Source organism: Sitodiplosis mosellana, unplaced genomic scaffold, assembly GCF_009176505.1.
Source record: "Sitodiplosis mosellana isolate CC-2019 unplaced genomic scaffold, AAFC_SMos_1.0 Smas_scaffold_6165, whole genome shotgun sequence".
NCBI lineage: Eukaryota > Metazoa > Arthropoda > Insecta > Diptera > Cecidomyiidae > Sitodiplosis > Sitodiplosis mosellana.
The window spans coordinates 1,357,404-1,382,077 of NW_022601406.1; the positions used below are offsets into that span (position 1 = coordinate 1,357,404).

The following is a 24,674-nucleotide window of genomic DNA, read 5'->3' on the forward strand; positions in this document are numbered from 1 at the left end:
CCAAACTCGAACGAACACAAACGATTTTCTTTGGATTCAAACAATTCGAATCGAACATAAAACGAACACGAACATAACTTATTTTGTTTCGAACAATTCGAACCGAACCCAAACGAACACGAACACAAAATTCAAAAAAATTCGAACTCGAACTGTTCGAGTTCGGTTCATGAGCAGCTTTAGAGTGGATTACATATGTTGGCGTAATACCGAAGAATAGAAGTGTTTATGTGCCGAAAAAAAAAACGGACGAGCCGGTGTTAAAAGATAAACAAATGATGATATAAATAGGTCGTGTTGTAATCGTCTTCCTCTTCTTCTTTTTCTTCAATTTGAATCAAGTGTGTGTATGTGTGTACTTTTGCGAATGTGCTCTTTCTTTCGCCATTTATTTAAATTTAATTAATTGAAAACATTACAATAAATTTTTCATAAACGTGCCAAGAAATACACACACACATAGTGCGCATAGAAAGCGCATGAAATTGTGCTAGCAATTCCGAACAAACACGATGGAAATGCACAAGCCAACCCGTCGCTATAAAACCAACTTTATATATATTGACTTATTACATTGTTGCTTTGGTGAATTTTATATTTTTAGTGCCAACAATAATGTAGCATGAATCTGTTTCTCGCTCTCTCGCTCACACTCGCTATTGGCATACAAAATCGACACATGCACACATTTTCGTCGAATCGATGCTAAAATTCTATACACAATGGGGAAATGCAGAATGGCAAAGCAAATCCCCAACGATGAAAACAACAACAGGCAACGAAACAAAAAAAAATCTACGAAAAAAAACATGTAACCAAAGACAAAAGCCAAATGCTTTCGCACATTAACCGTTATGGAACGCAGAATGCAACAGCAGCAGCAGCAGCAGCAGCATCCATTGCGAGATGTATATGTGTGTTTGTGTATGGGTGTGCTGGACTGGAGCGTGAATTATATTAGGATCAGTAAAGCAATCAGACTCGAATTTGTTGCATTTACACAGTCTGCGTTTAAAGTAGGTTCAGCCGAAGCAATATAGCGTATTTTGTATTTTATATGTTCTTGCTTCGCTTTTTTTACTTCTCTCCTTCTTTCTTTCTTTCCGTCTCTGATCGGTGTTTTTTTTTGTCTTTAAATAACATAAACATTGCATTTGCGAATTTACTGTGGCAATCAGCGTGTAGCAAAAGAATTATCGAAGACATTGCATCACACATACAAAATTCACTTTCGTTCGGTATCAAAATCGCCGATTCGACTTAATGAAATGTTGTTCCTATACGCATTTTTATTATTTTTGTTTCCATGGCAAAGACATCGAATTGATCCAATATATGTACGTATATAAAATGAAAAAAAAGTGCATGTGAAATGGCACTTTCCTCAATCCAATGCCATTTTACTAGCCATCGAATGAGTTTAAGTGTCTGTGACTCAGAACCAAAGCAAAATGAAACAAATAAGCAGAATGCTTCACAGGAAGTGTTCAACGCTTTAAGCAGTTTATTGGTTTCATTCCCCTTTTTTGTAGCCGGACAGTTGTCGGGATGACCCTCTTCCGAGACGATATTCTATCCACAAATATTCCTCGTAAACGGGAAAAACAAATCGATCATCGTAAAAGTATATATGTGCGTTCATTTTCAGTCGCATCTGAAACTATTAAAAATGACTGGGTCTAGAAATAAATGGTGGATGCCATGCATAGGGTGACCATCCGTAAAAATTTTTGTGGGACACTACGGATTTTTCGATCTGGCTGTGGCATTTTTTTTTTCGTGTCCACTGAAAATGAATCAACCGATACAGTGGCAGTGTCACTCATGAAAACATTCTACTCAAGACATTTATGTTGGACACACATTGTCGTCGTGACACAATTTCTTGAGATTTCTTACAAAATGGTGAAAAATTTGACGTTGGTTTTCAACATTTTATATGTACGGTTTTCTTTCTTGATGATCGGATTTGTACGGATTTTTCAGATAAAATTGGCTTATTTGTATGGTTTTTGACTTCAGAAAAGCCAGTCACCCTAGCCATGCAAGCTAGTCACCCTAGCCAAGCAAAATGTGGGAGGCATGGTGAGAGAGGTGTATCATATATATATAGGAGAGAGAGAGAGAGAGAGAGAGAGAGAGAGAGAGAGAGAGAGAGTGAAAGAGAGAAAGATAGAGACACACTGAGTGAGAGTCAGTAAATGATCTATCGATGTAGATTATGATTATATCGCGTGCTGTGGTGTGGATCGGGCGAATGCACACAGCGAAACGCGTTGCGTATGCTGTACATACTGAATAAACTGTGTGCTCTTTTAATCTTGCTGGATAGATGTGTGGGCGCCTGACGCATTTTCACTGCACACATGCGAATTTCATGTGATAACGGCGCCTAACTGTCGATTTCAGCTGACTAATGCAACATCGGCTCTGCTTAGCTTGGATTGAGGTCGATTTTTTCGGGATTTTTTTTCCTGTGAAAATGATGACTGTGTGAGACTTGGTGGAAATCCTATAGAAAATTGAAAGAATTCTTCCAAAGTAAAAGAAAGTCCAAAACCAAATTTCAACAAAACCAAAATGCAAATAGCTTAAAAACGACAAAAGAAATTCCAACTATGTTTCTTTCATTTAAATTTTCATTTGACTATTCTCGTTTAAATCACTTCAATTTCATCGAAATGCATGTCTCAACCCATTCCAAGTCCCATTTTTCATTCGAAATTCAATAGAGTTACAGATCCATATCTATTCGATTCTAAATATATAATTGAAAACATCTTGAACAAATACACAAACGAAAACTGTCATTGTCTGTTTCTTTTCTTGTGGTATTGAAATGGAAATTTGGTTCTTATTAATTATGTGATTTGATCAGAATAAGCATACATTTCTCCATTCGAGAGAAACACGTAAAAATATTAATCACAATACGAACACGTAACATTCGACTATTTACCATATTTCGTTGGATTTTTCCCGTGTGTCCGATTTGAGTTTGAAAGAGAGAAAATGAACGAGCATAAAAGAAGCCGTTTCATACTTGCGATCGATTCAGTAGTCAAATGGTTTGGTCTTGCTGTGCGTTGTCGTCCTACGTGCGCTCTTGCAACTGCAAACAACACACAATTCCCTTTTATTTACGAATGCATTATTGGGGAGCAACAACGAATAACACTGCGTCACGCAATGTTAAGAGGACACAAAGACCATTTAAAATGCAATGCCAATTTCCAAGAAGGCCAGTCCAACAAATGTTTTTTGCTGCTGCTGCTTCTGCTGCTGGGTTCGGTGTTCGTACATACACGCAAACATCCGATTGAATGGATCGGGCATCTAAACGGCTACCGAGACTGGTTGGTATTACTCATGACTTTTTCGGTCGGTCGGTCGGTCGTTCGTCAGCCTGATTCCGATTGGAAAAAGGCCACAGCAAAAACATAAAAAAAAACAAGAACTCTTTTAGTGAGAGAGAAAAAAACCATCGAACCATCAAATGCATATACACCATCAGCATACATATTACACAAATATAACGTTAAAGCGGAAATGAGATAGAGAAGTAGGCACATCAGGCGTAGTCGACGCAATGTGCCATGTACATTGTACACTTGTAGATGGTGTGTGCCTTATTGGTTATTTATCCACTGGTGCTGCCGCCGTCGTGCGTATGCCTGCTAGTAGTTGTGAGCGCATTTTTCAGTCTCTCGCTCTCATCCTCTCCTTGGATAGAGAGAAAAATCGGTTTTAATATGCAACTTTTTTGAAGAAAAAAAATGTCTTTCCTTTTTTTTATTTTTGGATTGTTTGCCGTATTGTTCTAGGAGGCTCATTCTCTATGGTGTTTAGCGGGTACGATCTCGCGATTCTGTTTTTTTTTCTGTTCACTCTCTTATATTTGGTTTAGTGTGCACTTTATACATACAGAGACAGATCGAGAGAATGTATGTGCAATGCGTGCCATTGTGTGTGGTATGGAATATGAAGTAAACGGAAAGTGAATGAACAATGAACTGGAATCGTCGTCGTTGTCGTTGTTGTTGTTGTCATCGAAAACGATTTTTCGGTTGCGCGTTTCCTTTGTCTCTTCGCATGAGATGCAGTTGAATGTTGATTGTTAGCCGGCAAAGGCGCAACAGAGATGGAACATCCGTCCTATAAATATATAAATGAATATATGGTGACGGGCCTTCATGACGTCGCCCAGCGAGTTGATTTTACAGCCACCACCGCCGCCGCCGTCGTTGTCGCTGCCAATGCCTTTGCTGCTGCTGCTTTTTTGTCATAACACCAAAAGAATACACATGAATTTATTCCGATCAGTTTCATTGCTGCTCCTTGGCATTGTATATCTACTATTCTTTTCTTTTCTGTTCTGTTCTGTTCGGCTGTATTCGCTGTAGTTCGATGATGGTTTGAGCGCGGTACGGCGTTGTGTGCCTTTGTTTTGTTGATTGTCAACGCGTGTAGTTGTGTAGCGTTGAGGCGACACACATGTGTGTATGTATGTGAAATATATGAGTGAGTGCGTATGAGTATAGTCGAAATCCAAGCACAACACACGGTCTTTTTTTTCTCTACATTGCACTAATATGATGCACTTCTCAGCCATATACGGAACATCATACACAGTACAAAAACAACAACACCATCACGATACACAATCAAAGGAAAGCAGCAGCAACAACAACAACAACGACGACGACGAATACCGAAAAAAGAAAGAAACAAAAAAAGACTCAACAACAAAACCCATTAGAGTTCGTCCATAGCAAACGGCGATACTCACAAGGCAATACACACTACAGTTCTACATGTGTGCTGAACACAAATATCACGCACATTTTTTGCCGCTACTCCGTTCCGTTCATTTCGGAATGGAACTGAATAATGCTACGGCTCTTCACGTTTTATTTTAAATCGCCTTTGCTAGGCGGATTGTTGTGTTTTGTGCGTGATGTGTACGCGGTTTTTACGGTTGTTGTGTGTTGTTGTTACTCTCGTTGTTGCTGATTTTTTTTTTCGGTTGTTCCTCCGTTGTTTTTGACTCAGTTTTCGTTTGGTTTGGTTTTAATTCATTAATTTTGATAAAGCTGCCCTCTTTTCGTGGATTTTCGGTCAAAGAAAGGGGGGGGGGGGGAACAGGGCAGTCAGTGAGATTTTACATGCCGTTTTATCACCGATAGACGCTCAGAGAGATAAAAACATGTCTCGTTTCGAATGTTGTTGTGGTTGTTGTTGGTCGAGGACGGTCAAAAACATCGAACTGTTTATCAATACGATTAATAGAGATGAATTTTGGTATTGTGCACGATTGATGCACTGTCGTCGCGTTTGCTGTGATTCGTACTGATTCGTCTCAGTGCAAAGTTCAGCTATTAGGCGTAAATTCCAAAAAAAAATCGCGTTATCGTTTCATTTCGTTTGATATGGTTGAAACATTGATGATGGTGGCGGCTATGCAGAGCACGAACCCGGATTTAACCGAAAAAAAATGTAGAGACGTCAACAGTGAGAAGAATATGTGTGATATCCATACGTCCCATATAATTCCAGTAAATAGACAAAAAAAATGGGCAGTATTGCAGTGTGCGTGTGTGTGCATTTGAATTAACGGTAACGTCAACAACAAAAACATTTGCCCACGAGAACAGTTGTTGCAACAATAAAAGTGTGCGGCGTGTGTTTAGTGACAACAAAGAAATTGTGTGCATTTTGATAGTGTTCATTGCACGTTGTTGTTATGTTTTTTTCTTTCTTCTATCAAATTCTGTCTCTATTCGTCGCCTTTCGTTCCAGATCACACAACGTTGATAGTTGTCAAATCTATCTCTGTCTCTCGCTCGCTCGCTCGCTCGCTGTCTGTGTCGACATTCATTTTAAAACGTTTCAGCTGACCAGCTTTAGTATACATAATACGTTTGTAGCGAACGAAACCGATACAATTGCTCTCTCTAGGCTCTGTGTCTCTCCGGTTGCTCTGTGTATTTTCGCTTTTCAAAAGAGTAAGACTTTTTTTTCTGTTCTGTTCGGTTCTGTTCCAACAATCGCATCGCACGCCCAAGCGCTGAACTAGAATTAGAATTCTGATTCACTACTGGGATTCTTTTTTTTTGCTGTTCGTTCACATCGTTTTTCATGTTCTGTCTGCCGTTTGCCTCCTGTTTTGCGCCACACCGAGTGAAAGCTGGAATTGTTTATATTTATATACTGTAGTACGGCAGTGAAATTCGATTATTTACAAGGAAATCAATTAAAGAGAGGGAGAAAAAAGAGCTGAGTGAAATCGCGAGAAAAAAAACATGCACGGCAGTTTTGTTTTGAATAACTCAATGGATGGTTTTTAACGATGTTTCGAATTCAATCGTTCTATTTGAATTGTTAAAAACGGTTAACGGTGCCGCCGACGACGTCGTCACCGTTGCTACTGGTTATTAGTAATGGGGGATTTTCTTTCATTTTGTCAATAAGTTGACGCGCTTCGGTATTCCAATCACCTTCTCGTTGCTCTGCGCAGCGCTCTCGCTCCATTGAAAGTGAATCATACACACGCGCTCAAGATCTGTGGTAGCAAACTGGTGAAATCCCAACTGTCGTCGTCATTTCTCTCACTCTTGGTGTGTGATTTTTTTTTGTTGGCATCAATGAACGACCTCAAATTACATTGTTTTCGTCTATTTGGTATTCGACAACGATTTGCCGGGCGCTTATGATTTTGCTCACACAATATGCGTCACTTCTCACCATTTCTCCCCAAACTGCAAATCATCCGACATCAAAAACAAAAAGATCATCTCTCTGTCTTCCCGACGCCGATCATTTCACCGAGTGTGGAGAGCAAAAATCCAATTCGGTTTAGTTGAAATAGCGATGTAACGATAAAAATACCGCATTTTTTCATGTTTGATTGACGGGGCAACATAAAAGATGCACAAGAATTTGAAACGCGCGCGCATCGTATCGAAAAGCCGATTTATTGACTTGATTCCTCATTCCAGAGCCACACCAGAAAAAATCGACTACCTACTTAAAAAGGCAATTAGTTTGGGAACGCGAACAGAAGAAAAAAATACGAAATAGATTATTGGTGATTAAAATATCTTTGTGTCGATCACACATGCACGCAGGCAAGTAAGCTCAAGTCGATGATTTTTCAACTGCGATTTTAAACAAACGATTCTCTTTGTTCTTGACCCATCAATCAACCCAAATCCGTTTGGCATGAATCAATGTGACTATTTGTGATTTGAGACTTGTGCATCGATTTAACGCGGTCATTTGTTTTTCTCGGTGTGTCTGTTGTTGACTTGGCTTTGTAATAAACTCAATCCCAAAGTGGTATAAGAATTTTTACACAATAACGACAACAGTAACGAACAACGAACAAATCGATAAAATATTTTTGTTTGCTCATTTTTTTTAATGTTTCCTTTTTTTTCATATTTTATATATTTAGTTGAACATGTGAATTTATGCGAGAGTTCATTGCATGCAGCGAGAGAAAAGCGTTTAAGACTTATTTTCAGTGTCATAAATATATACGAAGCAACGACCAAGTGCTGTTCCTTTTTTGTTGGTGTTATTATTAATGTTTTTGTTTGGCGGCGGCGGCAGCCGTGTGCATTGACGAAGGGGAAATTGTGCTGCGCGTGGTCAATATTTGACTCTCGGTGCCCGCGACCGAGAAAGACATTTTCGGATTATACATATATTTTCCATAGATTGTGTATGTGTGTGCGTGTTATTATTCTTTGTTTTTCTCATATATATTCAAATTGCTTATGAATATCGTATAGAGAAAATAGAGTTCTATGGCCCGGTTATTTTGTGATGGTATGCATATAGAATATCCATTAATTTCGTTTCGTTTTTTTTTCGTTGTTATTGTTTGTTTGTGGCCGATGAATCAAACGGCAAAATACATGCGTGTACTTCATGTGTATAAGTGTTTTTAGTTAATCCAAACGAAGAAGGAGAAGAAAAAGAAACGGGCCAATCATTCCAAATGAAAGAAAAAAATACACCACAATTCGGTCATAACAATTGATGAATTCGTGACTAAGACTGATTTGTTCTTTTCTCTCGCCTGTCCGATAAAACAAACACTGCCAAAATGTCGTTACAAAAGTATTTAATCGCGTTAGATTTTGTGAAAATATCATTATTAATCATATGTGTCATAGTGCTACGATTGCCGGAATCCACATCAAAACCAACCATCGACATGTACAGTGATAAAGTCGTAAGTATTCAATTGATATGTTCTATATCGCTCTTATTTCTTTTTCGACCAAATAAATCTTTTTTTTTCTTTTGCTTTTCATTTGATTTAGCTTCCAAAACTAAATTGAAACGAAAAAAAATACAGAAACAAACACGGCAAAATCGGCCGAATCCATTTCGTGTGAATAATTCACGAACTTAGATACATATATATCCCCGAGATTGCGAATATTTATTGAATTCTCCAATTAAAATCGCATTCATTATTGACGCACCGCGGCTCGTGCGCTGCTACGGCTACTGCAACCCGTGTGGCAAATATTTTGATTGACAATCAATTTGGGACATTTTAACTGACTAGTGGCTGACTAAAAAAAAGTGATTAATAATCACTGATTATCCGGAAATGAACAACTGTAGTCAATTTTAATCATGAATCATTGTTGGTCAAAATTTCGCAAATTAATCTGACTGATGGAAATAATGACTAGACTAATATCCACACAAAATAGTTTATTTCAATCAAATTAGCCAGTTTCAGTTGTGTACCATCACACACAACTGAATGACTGTTAGTCATTTCATTTCCACACGGGAATACGAACCCAAACACATTCACACCGAGTGAGTGTGTTTTGTTATTATTTAATTCAAAGTTAATTCCGACATTTACATCTAATGGCTAAATAAATATAAATTGTTTGGAATATAACATCCATCTCTCATATACATCGTGGCGCATCTCTCAGCATCACGCGTGCACAATTGCAATTGCAATTGCGCGCGCGATGCTCGCGTATTATTCAATTAGTGCACGACACATGCATTTTGAATTTTCGATTTTAATTGGAGTGTTTAACTGTCAAGGACAATTTTAAGCACTGCTACACACTGTGTGTGGTCAGGTATAGAGATAGATAAAATAATCACGATTCGACAAGACGAAATATCGTCTACTGTATTGTGTGTTAATGTCATGAACCTGCTGCGAATTCGACAAAATATAATATTTGGCCCATTTATAAAAAAGCGTCTCTTTTTTTCCCCTTCAATTCATTCGTTCAACGTTCAATTGAGCATCATCCAGGACAAGGTGGATTTGTTACAAACGAAATTATCCGGTAAAGTAACCGAACCGACTGTATGACACTGCTAAGAAATGATGATGAATTGATGTTCATAAGCACATAATCCATCCATCTAGAGATGCCGTTACAATCAATTCAAGCGACAACAACACACAATCGAAACGTGTGAAACGTACTCATCACAATTCCATGGCTCGTCTGCTCCGACACCGTGAAATGTGTGTATTAAAGAAAAAAGAAGCATGAATCCGCCGCGAATGAGTCATTCGACATTTCCGTTTGGTGGAACGTTGTAAACGTACATTTTTCGCTTGACTTTCTCTGTCTCTCGCACACATACGCTACGGTGGATTTTTTGTGTTTTCGGTTGGTTCATTTTCGTATTTCGTTGTCTTTTTTTTTAGCACCGTTTCTGTGCATTCACTCAATGAATTTAATTCATTGAATTACGAGGCTCAATCGTTATGTAGTTTTCCAGAATATCGTTTTCACTTTCAACGTCATCATCGTCGTCGTTGTGCCGCCTGCTAATTATATTCAATGAACTCGGCTTTTGCTCGCATTCTGCCCCCGTGATTACATACACACGGAGATAGAGAGAGATAGAGAGAAATGGCACAATGACAAATACACACTAACTCTAAAATTAGCAACTGCAATGAAGATAAAACGCATCAACTACGGAAATATTCTTCCCTTTTTGTGTCCAAATGTACAGAACAGTGACTCAATGCACTTCATCATGATAAATATGATGTGGCAGTTCTTCACCATCTTCATCATCATTTCGTTCGTTTTTTCTTTTCTTTTCTTGTTCAAAGACAAATCACATTGCCTTTAATCCAAGTATCATGGGCTCTTCCCCAGTTCAAATGAAAATATATTATAAGCTCTGACTGATGTATCATTCGAATGTGTATTGTTTTGCATGGAAAATAACATATATTTTCTATATGAAAGGCCAATTTTGTATATATTTTTTCTTCTCTGTGTGCAAGAATTTGCGTGTCTCTCCTTCGATTCCTAGAATTGTATATCCCTTTGGGGCCTTATTTGCTCGTTTTTTTTTCTTCCTTCAAAGATTTGCATTTTCTAAACGCAAATCAACAAAAGTCACATTTCAAAGTAACAACAACAACAACGAAAAATCCGTCTTTTTTCAATCCATTAGCATAATTCGACTAATATTAATATTAACAGCTTCGCATCGCTGACTGACTGACGGCAACGAAGAAATGAAGACAATGAAATCAACACGCGATTAGCAACTATCAAACGTATTTACGTGCAAAAAACACACACACACAAGCTGCAAGCGTTTGAATGACAGAATGCAAAACAAAATACGTACGTATAATGCAAAGCGATAAAAAAAATGAGCAATCGTGTAGAAGAAAAGGTCCTGAGCTCTTCCATACATACACACATGGGCGAGAAAGAAAAATCAATCCAAATGCAAGTCGTAATAAACGAAACCAAGTTCAGTGTTGCATGAAACCGAAGACGACGACAACGACCACAGAAGAAAAAAATAGAGAAAGAAGCAACGTACATATTGAACAAAGAACACGTGCCAAAGTCACGCTCATGTAGCTGTAAATGCGAATATTCACATCGGCGCAAATAATTAGTCACAGTGGCGAAAAGGACGCCGTTCATTATGCTTGGAATTGTATGCAAATATCATTTCAATATCATCACCATGGTGTTGTGTGAATTTTACGACACACACACACACACACACAGTCAACTCAAAGTCTTTCTTTGGCTACTCGAGAAAAGAAAGAAAAAAGGCAACACGACACAAATATGAAATCCTACACCATAAAAACCGGCCTTGACTGCAGTGCGCAAAGCACACCACATTACCAATTCACATTCACTGCGTCGTGTTTTGATTGATTCCGCAGCATAAAGCATTTCTCAATCAAACCACTCACTTTTTCAATTAATCAAAGCGCCTGAACTATAATAATTCATTCTTTAAAAAAAATAAATGCTCAAGATAATGCCAACCACAATAAATACATTACGCGTTGAAGAAAATAAAATAAAAGCATCGGCTTTACTCATGTCAATCTCTTTCTTTCGCTCCATTTTCACTTCTGAGTTCGTTTCACTTTGACTCATTTTCTTCGTTCGTTTTCTGTATTCGGCTTGTTTACGACACATTTCACTTCTATTCTTTCCCTTCACTGTGTTTATTTTCGTACTTGAAAATACTGCGTATACGATTTTGCACCTGGATCGAAAATCATAAACTTTAATCCGATGCGTTGTAATTCTTATCTAAATTTTTTCTGATTAGGTTATAAACATTAAGCCACACAGCTCTTTCTCTCACTCTCAGCCTAATCAAATATTGGATTTCGTTTGCGTCAGTGTAAAATCCAAGTCGTTTCCAATGTATAAACAAACCTACACAAAAAATAATAATATCAAAACAATGATTAAGACAAATGTAAACATTTGTACAGAGCGAAGTGAAAAAAAATCGCACGAGAAAAAAAAACGCGGTGAGCGCATTGTGCGCACAAACGATGTGTAACAAAAAACAAATAATCGAATTGGATGACGAATAGCAGACAAGCGAAAAAGAGAGACACGGTTTTCAGAGGGAAAAAAATCATAACGGCATTCAAAAAAAAAAATTACGACTTACGGAAATCATTCATTTTTTTTTCTATTGCTGTTGTTGTGGAAATCATTAAGTTTCAGTCCTTGACAATAAACTCTCGAATTTGAATGGAATCTATTGTAATTGTTGTTGCTGTGAAATGTGATTTAATAAATGCACCCAAAACTATACGAAATATACACGTATATACATGGGCCGCTATGTGAGCATATGGTGACAAATGTGATTACGTCGAAAGTGCACGTGTTGCAGTTGTCGGATTTTGTGTGTATTTATGAAAAAGTGGAGCGCAAATTATTTCGCGCGAGCGTGTGGGCGCGTGCGTGTGCGCTCGTAACGGACTGTGTGTGTGTGTGTGTGTGTGACGCGAAAGAACACAATCCCAAACTGGCAAATAATAATAATTGGCAAAAAGATCACGTTTCACACTATCAATAATCGTTTTGTATAATAACGTAGCGCGCGCAAGCGACCCGTTCACTACGCGCTATTGAGACAAATGCAAAACGGGATTCGGTGACCGACAATTTGTTTGTCATTATCGGGTCATTTTCTAATCCAAACAAATGCAATGTTGTTAATTGACGACATAAAATAATTTTGTTTAAAAAAAAAGGACAGCAAACAAAAAATATGCACTTACTTAGTTTCTTTGTCTCTTTGTAATTACGCATGAACGAAAATTAATGGGTTTTTTTGTAGTGCACTTTTTTTTCTCACAACTCGAAATTTCTTTTGTTTTTAGATTACACATAGAGACCCACAAATACTTTTAACAGCGATTAAGTAATTATTGAAAATTCTTGAGCAATTACGCCCAATGTGCACACAACTAAACTTTGAGATCGAGAGTAATTTGATTGAAATTTTATTCGAAATGCCAATGTATCCGAGTTTCAGCCAATTGCAATACACCAATTTCTCTGTATCATAATAAATTGCATGAGACAATGAACAAAAAGAAATCGTACTCGGAAAATCAAAGTCATTTGAATGCACAAAGACGCATATTGTTTGGACACACGTGACTCAAAATGGACACTTTATATTTAGCCACCGCTTTTGACTTTTATTCGCTTCTTCATGTGTGTGTGTTTTTCAACGAGTTTCCAGAAATTACAAAATTGCACGCATTCCCCATTTCCACTATGGTTGTAATGCACGCAGCTAATGTCTGGACACAAAATCATAATATTATTTATAAGCGACGAGAAGAGTAATGAAATAGAAAGAAGGCGAAAAAAAATGGTTTGGAAAACGAAAAACGCAAATAAAACCGTCTCGACCCGACATCCTTCAGCATATTCAAGAAGAATGAGAAAGAGAAGTTGAGCACACCATTCATTGTGTGTTTGCCTGGCGTTGACTGTCTCTCTCTCTCTCTTTCTCTTAATCTCTATTGCCTTTTCACTTCAACATTGCAAGTGAGTTACAATTGCGCTGTCTCTAGCTCTATCGCTAGTTGCATTTGATGCAGTGCATGTCTTCCGAAATATGGGAATGTACTATGAAGTAACACAGAGCATTTGCTTGTTTTTACCATTAATCGAAGTGTTGAATTATGGTTATCGAATAGAAAAACGACGGGAAAGACGAGAGAGGAAAAAAAAACACGTAAATAAACTGAACTGTTTCAGTTTTCTCTCTCTATGTGTGTGTGTGTTTACTTTATGGCTGCCGCTAATGTTTTTATTCACTTGTGCATCGTTCGCTGTTCGGCTAATGCACATCGAAATTCTTATTGTTTCTCGTTTTTTTGCTCCCGTTTTTTGGTTTCACTCTGTTCACATTTTGTTTTTCATTTCTTCGCTGGCTCTCGCTCTCTATTTCACTCCCTCTCCTTCGCTCGTTCTCTTCTTGCTATCTCACTCTCACTCGTTCTCGTGTCTCTTCATTTTCCGAGTCATTCATTCCCGCTGTTAAAGATGAAAATGGTTTTCTTTGTGCATTTTCTCATTGCCTCTTCAAACCAGTCGAACATTCAACTTGGAAATGTCGTTGGGTAATGTTTGCCGTAGTACATCGAAATGACACAATTATCCAACATTGTAGTGGTTCTTGATCAAACTCGAATTGTGTTTGAAGAGCGTGTGGAAAAGAAAGGAGAAAAAAAAAGAAAAACCCAAAGCACACACAATTTTGTTACGTTCAATTTAGTCGCAGCAATAATAATTAACTTTTCTCTCTCTCTCTTTGCACTCCGAAAAAAAAGAACACTCATTCAACAGATTATTTAAATGAAGAACGCTTTAGAATCAGCAACAAAAGTACAAGAAAAAAGACCACTGCACAAAATAGAAGAATTAAATTATTTCATAATAGACGAATGAATTTGTGAATTAATGTAAAAAAAAAGTATCGTATATGGTCGTTGGCGCGCCATAAAGAAATGATTTATTTGAAATTCTACTTTTTTTCCTTTTTGCAATTGGACAGAAATGAATTGCAAGGATGCGAGAGATAGAGATACACACCGAGAGAGAGGGAGAGAGAGAAAAAATATATGAAGAAAATTAGAATGTATTTCCGTTTGGTTCTGATGGCGCCACATGGACTTTCAATTTGATTTAATGTTTAGCTCTGATATGATTACTGGCTGCCGCGTTAGCGAGGCAAAACAAGGCGGAAAAAGGGTAATATTGATAATCAATTGCAGAACGAGATTTGTGGCCGCGACTCTCTCTCTCTCTCTCACTCTCTTTCTCGATTCGTCGGCGTTCTTTTTTCGAGTGCCACTGCACAAACGAAGTTCATTTGTTAGATTTATCCCGAAAAGAAACTCCACGGCTTATAATCTTGCAATTCATTCCACAATCCACATACTTGTAAGCTGACCCCTCGCTATTCATCTGCGCCTGCCATTGCCGCACCATTGCAACATTCATAATTATCGTAATACATAGCCATGCAATCATGAATATATATATATATATATATATGAAGTAACAATAGCGAATCAGTCATCAATTCAATTTAATAATTATTATATTTTTGCTGCTTCGAATACATAGCGCAAGTGTCGGTGTGTGTTTGTGTGGTTGTGTGTGTGTACGTTCTTTTTTTCATCATCACTTTGACGATTGATTACGCGCAAATTTTTATTTTTATTTTCACTGTTGCCTATATATGCCGCTCATCCACAATGGATTTTATACGTCCGCGATTCCATCAGCTCTCTGAAACGACTATTCATAATACAAAATATTCGATTGCATTGGCAGGCAAGCGAACGAATATTTGATTGTATGAGCACTCTCTCTCTCTCTCTCTCTATCTCTCTCTCTGCCAGGCTTCATTGTGTATATCGCTTCATGTCACGAATATCTTTGCAGGTCAATGAATTGATGATCAATGAACCATTTTTGCATACGGCATACAGAATAATCATATTTTTGTTATTATCGGGCTATCGGGAGGTCTCTTTCAATCATATGTTACTTTTTCATTTTCACTGATTAAACATAAATATGGCAGAGCAGAAATGCCGCTGATCTGTGTCTCTTTTTTTACAACAGCTTTACATTTTAGCACCGGGTTAAATGGAATATTTTTGTTTTATTGCTCATTTTTGTTCAAATTTTTATTTTATTTTTTTGTTGTACAACTGTAACAACTGAATTAAAGATTATTTATTGAAACAAACAACTGAATTAAAAATTATCCTTTTGATTTATATGGATGGAATAAAAATCGATTTTCCAGTGGCAGCGGTGTGGTGCACACCATTACCAGGGCCTAATTCAGCACTGACTAAAGGAAAATCATTTGGAGTTGATTAATGCGTATGTTGTGCGGTCAGTAAGTGTGTAAATAATTTAGTCGAATCGATTCTTTAACAAGCGAAAAAAAAGACAGCAACCACCAGTACCGTGCGAATGGTTTACGACATTTTTGCCATCAAAACAATTAATCAATGTCTTTTGATAGCATTTGAGCGGAATTGAAACGAGAATCGAATTCTCTCTCTCTCTCTCTTTCTCTCATTCACTCTCTTCGTCGTTGTCGTCGTCATTTTTCCATTCGCTATTTCGGTATAGCATTCACCTCAAGCGCTTGGCTTATTACGTTTATCTTTCAGTAATCAATAAACCTTGTACAATTTTTCCGGCTATAAATTACACACCGTGCACTCGGTGACGTTTAATGAAACTTTATTAAAACTAAGCTCCAAGATAATTAAAAGTCGCTCGCGATGAAAAACCAACACTTTCTCGCGTAAAGTTTCTCTTATGGAATGTGAAAAACAAAGTGAAGAGAAGAAAAAATAAATATGGAAAAGCTCGCGTTGGAGTGGATGTGAGCGAAGAGCAACAGGAACGAAGAAAATGAGAAAAAGGAAAGTTGGATGGAAAGACGAAAATGTTCTTTGCAGAATGAATCAATCTTGAGAGAGAGAGAGAGAGATGTCGTCGATTGGCAGACAATTGCGTTACGGTTGTGAGATTGCATTCGCTGTTAAATTGATTTTCGACACTAATGGCAAATACGAATACGATGAGGCAATAAATTTTGACGAAGTCACACTTCAGATTCTAGATCAGTCCCACATCTCAATGCAATGTGACTATATTCTTTCCGCCTGTTTCAAAATGGTTAACACACATTTAAGCCTCATTTGCCGTCCTGGACTAAAAAAAACCCACCGATTGGAATAAAGAACCCACCGAATGTTTATAAATTTTCTAAGAACAAAACCTCTACTCGAAAAATAACAAACACACAAAAAAAAACTGCTTCACAAGGAATTGTATGCACCGTTTAATGCAAATCTACTTACCTTGAGCACCGAATCAAACGAATTTAGAAAGTTCAAGATTGTTGTTTCTTCTAAAATCCACTTTACATCCAAATCCCATACGTGAGCTTACACTTGGCATTTGCAATGATTTGTTATAAATAATATGATAATCTAAACCAACACCATTTGATCGAATTAAAGGGAAAAAGCTCACATTGTATCACGTGAAAACCTTCTTCGTTTCGATACATCTGTTAAAAACATTCTAAATCTCAAGGCATGTTGTTGTTTTACATCGCCATTGCAATTTATTTAAATGTTTTTAACAAGCATTCGAGAGCGTTGCGAATTCAAGTAAATCACTTCTATATCATCTAATATTGAAAAACAATGTCGGCTTCATTTGCAAACTGATTCTGAGCTATCTGTCGCTCTTTCAGTGTTGTGCAATTTCCTCTTCAAGTGGTGGTTCAAATGAGCCTAAATGATATCGTATTCATTTATAAATGAATTTCTTTCTATATAAAGAAATTGGCCACAACAATAACCTTGGGACTCATCGAATGAAGAGTATTATTATTGTTTGTGCAAAATATGATGATTAGATGTAGATTAGGAAATGTTGTCTGGACGATATTTTGTGAATAATCCATGAATTTCTGTATTTTTCCGTTGAATGGCAAATTCCAAAAAATTAGCCAACACCTACACGTCACTAAGGAAGAAAAATAGAACAATCGAAAATAAAATTTTCGGACAAATCTCATTATGTATTTCAACGGATTTTTCCAAGTGGCAAATGTACGTTCGTAACAGTATTTTGTTTTCGAATAATATTCGATATAATATTTTATGTGAATTAATAGAGGGTGTGTATTGTGCATGCACAAAAGTACCAATTACGATCATTGTGGGATCATTGTGGGATCATCGTATAGCCATCCTTCAGAATGCACATTATTCCAATGATTTCATTCCAAGAATTTCTTGGCATCACACAGGGGTTTCGACTGCAGAGGCTTCATTCTAATCATCACGCCTCGATAATAGCTGCAAGGACAGTGACGTTTTTCCACAATTTTAATGAGATCAACATGTCTGAGCGTAAGCGAAAGCTCTCTCTCTCTCTCTTTCTCTCTCTCTCTCTCTCTCTCTCTCTCTCTCTCTCTCTCTCGTTCATTCGCATCGGTCACGAGAGTGCGGAATCATGTAAATGGGAAGCAGTGTTAATCAGTGTCACAGCCTACGTGGAATTATATTTCATGCGTTTGGAGTGAATTCGAGTTTGGCAGCTCCTTAATTAATACCATCAATTAGTGCTTTTAATAGTCGGTAAAACAATTTCACCCAAAAATCATCATCATCATGCTCATTACAAAATCAGTTTTGATTGTAATTCAAGCAAATGCCGTAGAAGAGTTATTTCTCTCTACTCATTGCACGCACAACACATGCGCTCATATTATATTCGCGCTTAATTGATCATTTAATTCCCGAGAGTGAGTTCGTGCCGCATTCTCATGCTTCAACTTGATATTTCTGAATAAAATTGATACATAGATGCAATCAATTTACTCTCTATGTGTAAAATAATTATCAGTGAAGATCTCCTTACGCGCGAGGTTTTTCTTGAGAAAAAAAAGCAAAAAAAATGTGGAGTAGATTCATTAAAATCGTTTACAAAATAATGAATTCGATCCGCGTTGAATCCGTATTCGCGGCAAAAAGCAGAAGAAGAAAGAGAAAAAAGTACGATATTTGCGCTTGGAACCCCGTCCGTTCGTACTGTTCTCCGTTTCACTTAGCACTAATTGCGTATTCATGTGTTTGACATGAATTTTTTTCGTTTTAGTCATTGAAATGATTTTTTACGAAGGTCAACGAAATAGTTAGAGCATGGTATGAAAACGAGAACGAAAGTAAAACAACACACCAAATTCGAACTTTGAGCGCCCGCGCGCACACACACACACACATACACAACGTATATGAAGAACAATTTTTATTTAATTTAATTAAAGCGTACAGTTCTGTAAAATGTTGTGAATTCTGAGTCATGTCAAATGAAATGGCAACGACACACGCAACAATTAACGACAATTCAAGTCGTTGTCGTCGACGCTTGTAAAAAAAATGATTTCAGAATGTTGCTAATCTTCAAATTCAACATATGGAAATTGAAATTGCAATTAAATTTCAACAACAAATCAACGACGATTAATATGGCAAAGCAACTGTTTTGATTTTGTTCCACAAAACTGCATCTTTGCTGCTTTCGGCGGCGTGCAAAGCAAACATGCCGCCCCAAACATTTTTCTGAAGAGCAAAAAAGGTGTTCTATTCGGCCGCCCTCAAAAAATGCCTCATGCTTTGCACGCCACCGGTTGCTTTTTTTCATAACCTCTCTTTCTCTTCCACACAACCCGATAAAAATGCCTAGAGTATGCCTTTAATTGTACGCAGAAATGAACTGAGTGGCAAAATCCTTACACAAATAGACGAAAATCGTCGAAGTGAGAAGCAATGAACCTCGTGGCCCACATTCGAATCGATAAGCGATCAATCGGTTTTCTTGTGCATTTAACATCAGTGTGTCTTTTTCCAATACCTGCAGTGTAGGTCCTGTAGCCTATTTCACCGAATGTTTTCATGAAAAGTTTTCATGAGATTTTCTCCTCAAGTTTTTTTGGTCAAACAAATATATCTAAATGTAGCAATGAGAAAATCTCAATAAAAACTTGAAAATATTCTCATTTTTTGACAATATTTTGGGCGCCAACTTGAAATTTCGAGATTTTTTCACAAAAATGTGAGATCACATCATGGTTGGCTCAAAAATAAATGAAAATTTAAAATTTGCGCTCAGAATAATGTCAAAAAATGAGAATATTTTCACGTTTCTATTGAGATTTTCTCATTGCTACATTTAGATATATTTGTTTGACCAAAAAAACTTGAGGGGAAAATCTCATGAAAACTTTTCATGAAAACATTTGGTGAAATAGGCTGCTGCACTCACAAGCTTCATAAAATAAGCAACAAAATCTATTGATCCGTTGTGCCGCTTCTCTGAATTTGAACTTCTTCTTCTGATTGATATATAATTCCAATGTACCGAAATCGATAGCAGTTTTTTTTTGTTCTGTATCACAATTTGTGATTCATAAGTGATGCTTTGTGGACTTTTCAATAGCATATGACTCTCAATGATAAATTCCAATGATACACAACTTTCAAAATTTCGATGTTTCAGAGAACATTGGAAAAAGTCGATAATTTTATATGCAGCAAAAAAAGCCAATGTTTAACGATACATCTCACGTTTCTCGGATTTGTTTAAAATGCACGAAAAATATTTCTCCGAGGCCAAACGTCATACAGTTTTTTTTTTATTCTTATCCAAAAAATATCGGCCAAATGAATATACATTTGGAACGTGATTTCGTGAAAAATCCACACGATTTTTTATTATATGCATGATAAAACATGAAGTAGGCACACATTTTACACACTGGAATACTGACGATTAGCGATGATGTGTGTTTGTTTAGACTAAACAATTTGAAGAACAGCATTCTTTTGTTTCATCTGTAGAACATGCTTTCCGTAAGTTTAGTTCATAGTTCCATCGATTAATTTTTCAACTGAAAATATACACTCTTTGTATGAATCGTTTCCGAATTAAATCAAATCAACGCACAATCGGTTATAGAGTTTAATGAACACCGAAATGTGTATCAAACCTGTTGTCTATCGATTTAACCGCTTCGATACCGTTGATCATGTTTTTGTTTATAAAATGTTGAGATATATTCTCATATGTTCGGTTTAATTTTCAAGCCTACTCATATGTGGCCTACTCATATGTGCGAACCGGAGTAAACAAGATGCCATATGCGTCTCTCTCTCTCTCTCTGGGTATTTGCACACACACAGCTTTAAATGTGCCACAAAATCTTGTTCGAATTTCCATTTTGCTCGAAAATCACAGGGCACGACCAATGCTATTTGTTGTTTAATATGGAAAAATCAAAGCGAATGGAAAATTCAACTGATTTGCTGGCTTCCGTTGTCTACAGCGTGGAACTGCTGCTAAAGTTTAATAAGCGCGCACAGATGTGATCTCGAAAATATGCACCCTCGTTTGGTAAAAAAGTAAATGCACATGATTGAATTAAAAGGGCTTGATGAAATTAATAGCTGAAAAATTAATCAAAAGAAAATGTAGCCGAGTGTAAAACACATGCCCACACACACAATGTGTGATTTCGAAGTGAAAAATATGTACGAATATTATTCATTGCCGCGCGCGGATTTGTTGTGTTAATATGGTGTCAAATGACCCAATTTTTTGTGTGTAAAACTTTCTTCTTCTGGCAAATGCGAATAAGCAAAAACTGAATCCCTTGTTGTTTAGTACATGTGTACATTTCGTTGCAGTTTTTCCCGTACTTTGGGCTGGTGTATGAATATCTGAAAACTTAGTTTTATGATGTGGAACAAATGACCACAAATAGCCGTGCAGAGCTGAAGAAGCTGCTGCTTTAAAAGTTTATCTCAATATATTTTCTGCAGCAGTTTATGGGCAATGTGTGCGCGCCAGCCAACCAGCCATCTAACTGCAAGAATGTTATAATTCGGTTTTCGGTGGTATTTTCTGCCGTTCTATACAGACAAACATATCGCTTCTCGTTTGCTCCGATGCCATTGCACTGCTGCACATTTTCCTCATAATTGCTTCCCAGTTTTTCATTATTCGCAACATTTAAATTGCATACATGCTCATGAATATGCATTGTTTTATTGCTAAAAGCAGCAGCAGCAGCAGCAGCAGCAGCAGCAGTAACACGGGAAAATCGGATTTATCCCGAAAAAGCCAAATGATTTTCATGCGGTCATTACGAGAACCAAACTCCAAAGCGATAATAAGAAGCCGTTTTCTTGGGATTTCATAATCTGTTTATTTAGTGTGTGTGTTTGTGTGTGTGATTTCGTAAAAACCCAGCGAATACACACGAATATTGAAAAGAAAACGATGGAAAACGTCTTGCATAATTAACACAAGTGCAATGACTCACGACTAACAATACGGAAAATGTTCGCAGTGGGAGAAATTTTCAAAAGGAACAAAACGAATGACGACGATGATGATGCAAACCGTTTAAAAATGATATGAATAGAAAGAGCGAAAAGTGAAGTAGAAAAAGACAGAGAAAAAAGCAGAGCATGGAACAAAATTAAACCAAACAACAATCTAAATGCATAATTTGCAGAAAACATTAATTAAGTTTGTTTGGATATCCTTTTTTTTGTGTTGCATATTTACGTCTGTATATTGTTGGATGCATGTGTAGAGAGTGAAAGAGGGAGATAGAGTGAGAAAGTGGGAAAACGAGGGAAACAGAAATGGTCGTGCCATTATCTCAGACCATGTTTTTGTGTTTTATCATTCTCAAACAAAGCGCGAGAACACAGAAAAAAAACAGGAATCTAATTGTTAATGATTTTAGTGGTGATAAAACTATGGACAACATCATTTGCCACTCGTTTTTCATTCTGGTTACGAGATTCTGCCACATTTTACAGTCTTCTCTTGTCAGTAACCAAAGAAGAAAAAAAACGTGGACGAATTCGTTTTTCATTACTACTGCAGAAGCACTGAAAAAAAGCGGTGCGGTTCTCATTTCCCAAAGACACGATTTCATTCGATTGTGTTGAAATTGTTTTTGAAACTATGTAAACATTTCACACGAAAAAGAAACAACATCTATATACTTTATTGACTGATTTCATGATGTTTATTTGTGCACTGCATTCGTATGCAATCGCAATCGTCGTGGCTGCTGCTGCTGCTGCTGCTTGACGGTTTTCTGTGTGTACAATTGAACACAAAGTAGGCTATCAACATTTTGCTTCGCTCCTTTGGTGTGTGTTATACATTCAGTGTGTGTGTGTGTGTGTGTGTGTGTGTGTGTGTGTGTGTGTGTGTGTCGACATTGCATCTTGTTCAGTCAGAAAAGGGCAAACAAATTGTGTTTGCGATCGTGACCGACGCACACATTTTTGTTAGAAACCATACGGCCGGAAATGGCGTTTCCTTGTTGTTAACAGATTGCTCTATTTGCATTTAGTTGCTGAGAGACACAGATTGTGTGAACAGAATAGTAGGGAAGAAAAGGTGGCCACTCTAATCATTTGCTTGTGTTTTCATTTCAATTTGAAATGTATATTTCATCGCCAATTCATTCTCGGCTTGTGAAACCTCTTAATCGAATATCATCATATTTCATTTGGAAATGTGAGCAAAGGAGCTTCACTAAAGGTTCGTTTTAATTGAAAGAAGCAGTTCGTTCAATTTAAATTACAATTTTGATGGATTTCGAAGTCAAAACACCAACGCACCTATATGAAATGACATGCATTTTCAACTATTATTACAAACAATTTTGGCTTCGTATAAATTAAAGCCTGTTCATGCCAGATTTTATGCAAAAAACACTGTTCTGTCAGACACGATAATATTTTATGTTATTTATTCACTAGCGCGTTTTTTTTTCTTCGTCCGAAAATGTAAATCCAAATGTTGAGTAGGTTACATGTTGATAGTTGTGTGAAAGAGAAATATGTTTTGTAGCGAATTTTTATTGAATTTCTGTTGCTATTTTCCCGCCAGATGATTAATCGCGATGATAAACTGTGCTAACATCAACAACTTTCGATTTTAGCCGCTGTGTATTTTTATGAGGTGATATAAACGACTGGATTGCTCTTGCTATTCCTCACATTATCTCACATTTTCTCTCTCGTTCTCTCCCCTTCTTCCTCATGTTTTCTCTCTTTTTTCCCATACCTTCCATTTCTCTCCCGCTCTATTCAGCTGTCCAATTCGGAAAAAAAAATCCTAGCGATTTTTAAATGTACGTTTCCCTGTTGATACATTCAATATTCGTACAATGTGCATGTCTCCAAAACATATGCTGCACGCGATTTGTTGTGCTTCTTCTGAAAATATGATATTCGTCATACGCATGATGGTTGAATTGAACAAATGTGTCGTGTGTTGTGTTTCGAAAATCCAAATAAAAATAAACATGTCGATTTAAAGCTGCCGATGACATTTTAACTTCATTACAGGGTGGATTTAGAGCGAAGCTATTTTCCCTCAAAATGAATTCACCGAAAATTAGAATTTTAATTGAGCCGAAATAATGTTGGTCGATGCTCTTTGCCCTCTTCCCCTATCGCTCGCTCGCTCGCTCGCTGCACAAAAACGTCATTTTGCCGCAGGCAGTCCATTAAAATTTAGCAATGCTATTATCACTCCTGGATTGCTCAGTTTACTCGGTGTGCTGGATGATCGATTCAGGACGGAGAGAATCCTATCTAAATATAGGCGTTTCATAATTTCGGTTTTTTTCTTCATTACATCCAAAACCGTTTCAATTTGTATTAAGAATTCGAAGGGAAAAAAACTAATCCTTTCAAATGCAAATTTCATTTAATTTGAAAAAAGAAGAACGACGACGACAACAGTAACTTGATTAGTTAACTTTGCAGGATGCTCAATAATTGAAGTAACTCTGGAAATGTTGAAAAGTCGACAAAATAGGCCTGTGATAAAATTGGATCAAGTATTTAAAAATTAATCGGGTTGCATGAACTGAGCTTTGCAAGCTAAAAAAAAAAAGAATGTTGAGAGAGTTTTTGTATTTTTGAATCAAATCAATCAATAGGAGTGAAATCAGAGCGGGAATGTACGCAGCTAATTTGTGTCCCATTTTAATAAAGGGTCTGTTAAAAACGGATGATTTGAACGGCGACAGTGAATGGCAGTTTTTTGTTGGAATTAGGCAACTGAAGCTGCTTTGTTCCGGCATCATTCTCAATGCTGCGTCGATTTGAATTTTGTTAATTGAAATTGAAAATCAAGTGTTGTTATTAGTCGAAGTGAACCATATCGATATCGAAATTGAAGTAGGCGTCATTC

The 24,674-nt window shown here is 37.1% G+C and overlaps 1 protein-coding gene across 9 annotated transcripts in view; it reads left to right on the plus strand.

Annotated features, from left to right (window-relative positions):
• The first annotated feature begins 4,804 nt into the window (after positions 1–4,804).
• Positions 4,805–24,674, plus strand: part of LOC129574687 (matrix metalloproteinase-2-like) — an 80,129-nt gene continuing 60,259 nt past the window's right edge. Inside the window, exons 1-3 of one of the 9 annotated variants that reach the window (XM_055457043.1) lie at positions 5,911–6,005; positions 6,999–7,338; positions 7,457–8,242. In XM_055457043.1, the coding sequence (XP_055313018.1) occupies positions 8,114–8,242 (129 nt within the window). In that variant the 5' untranslated portion in view covers positions 5,911–6,005; positions 6,999–7,338; positions 7,457–8,113. Of the gene's footprint in view, positions 4,978–5,900; positions 7,339–7,456; positions 8,243–24,674 lie in introns of those variants that run through there. The other 8 variants (XM_055457044.1, XM_055457045.1, XM_055457048.1 and 5 more) reach the window with 8 other exon arrangements.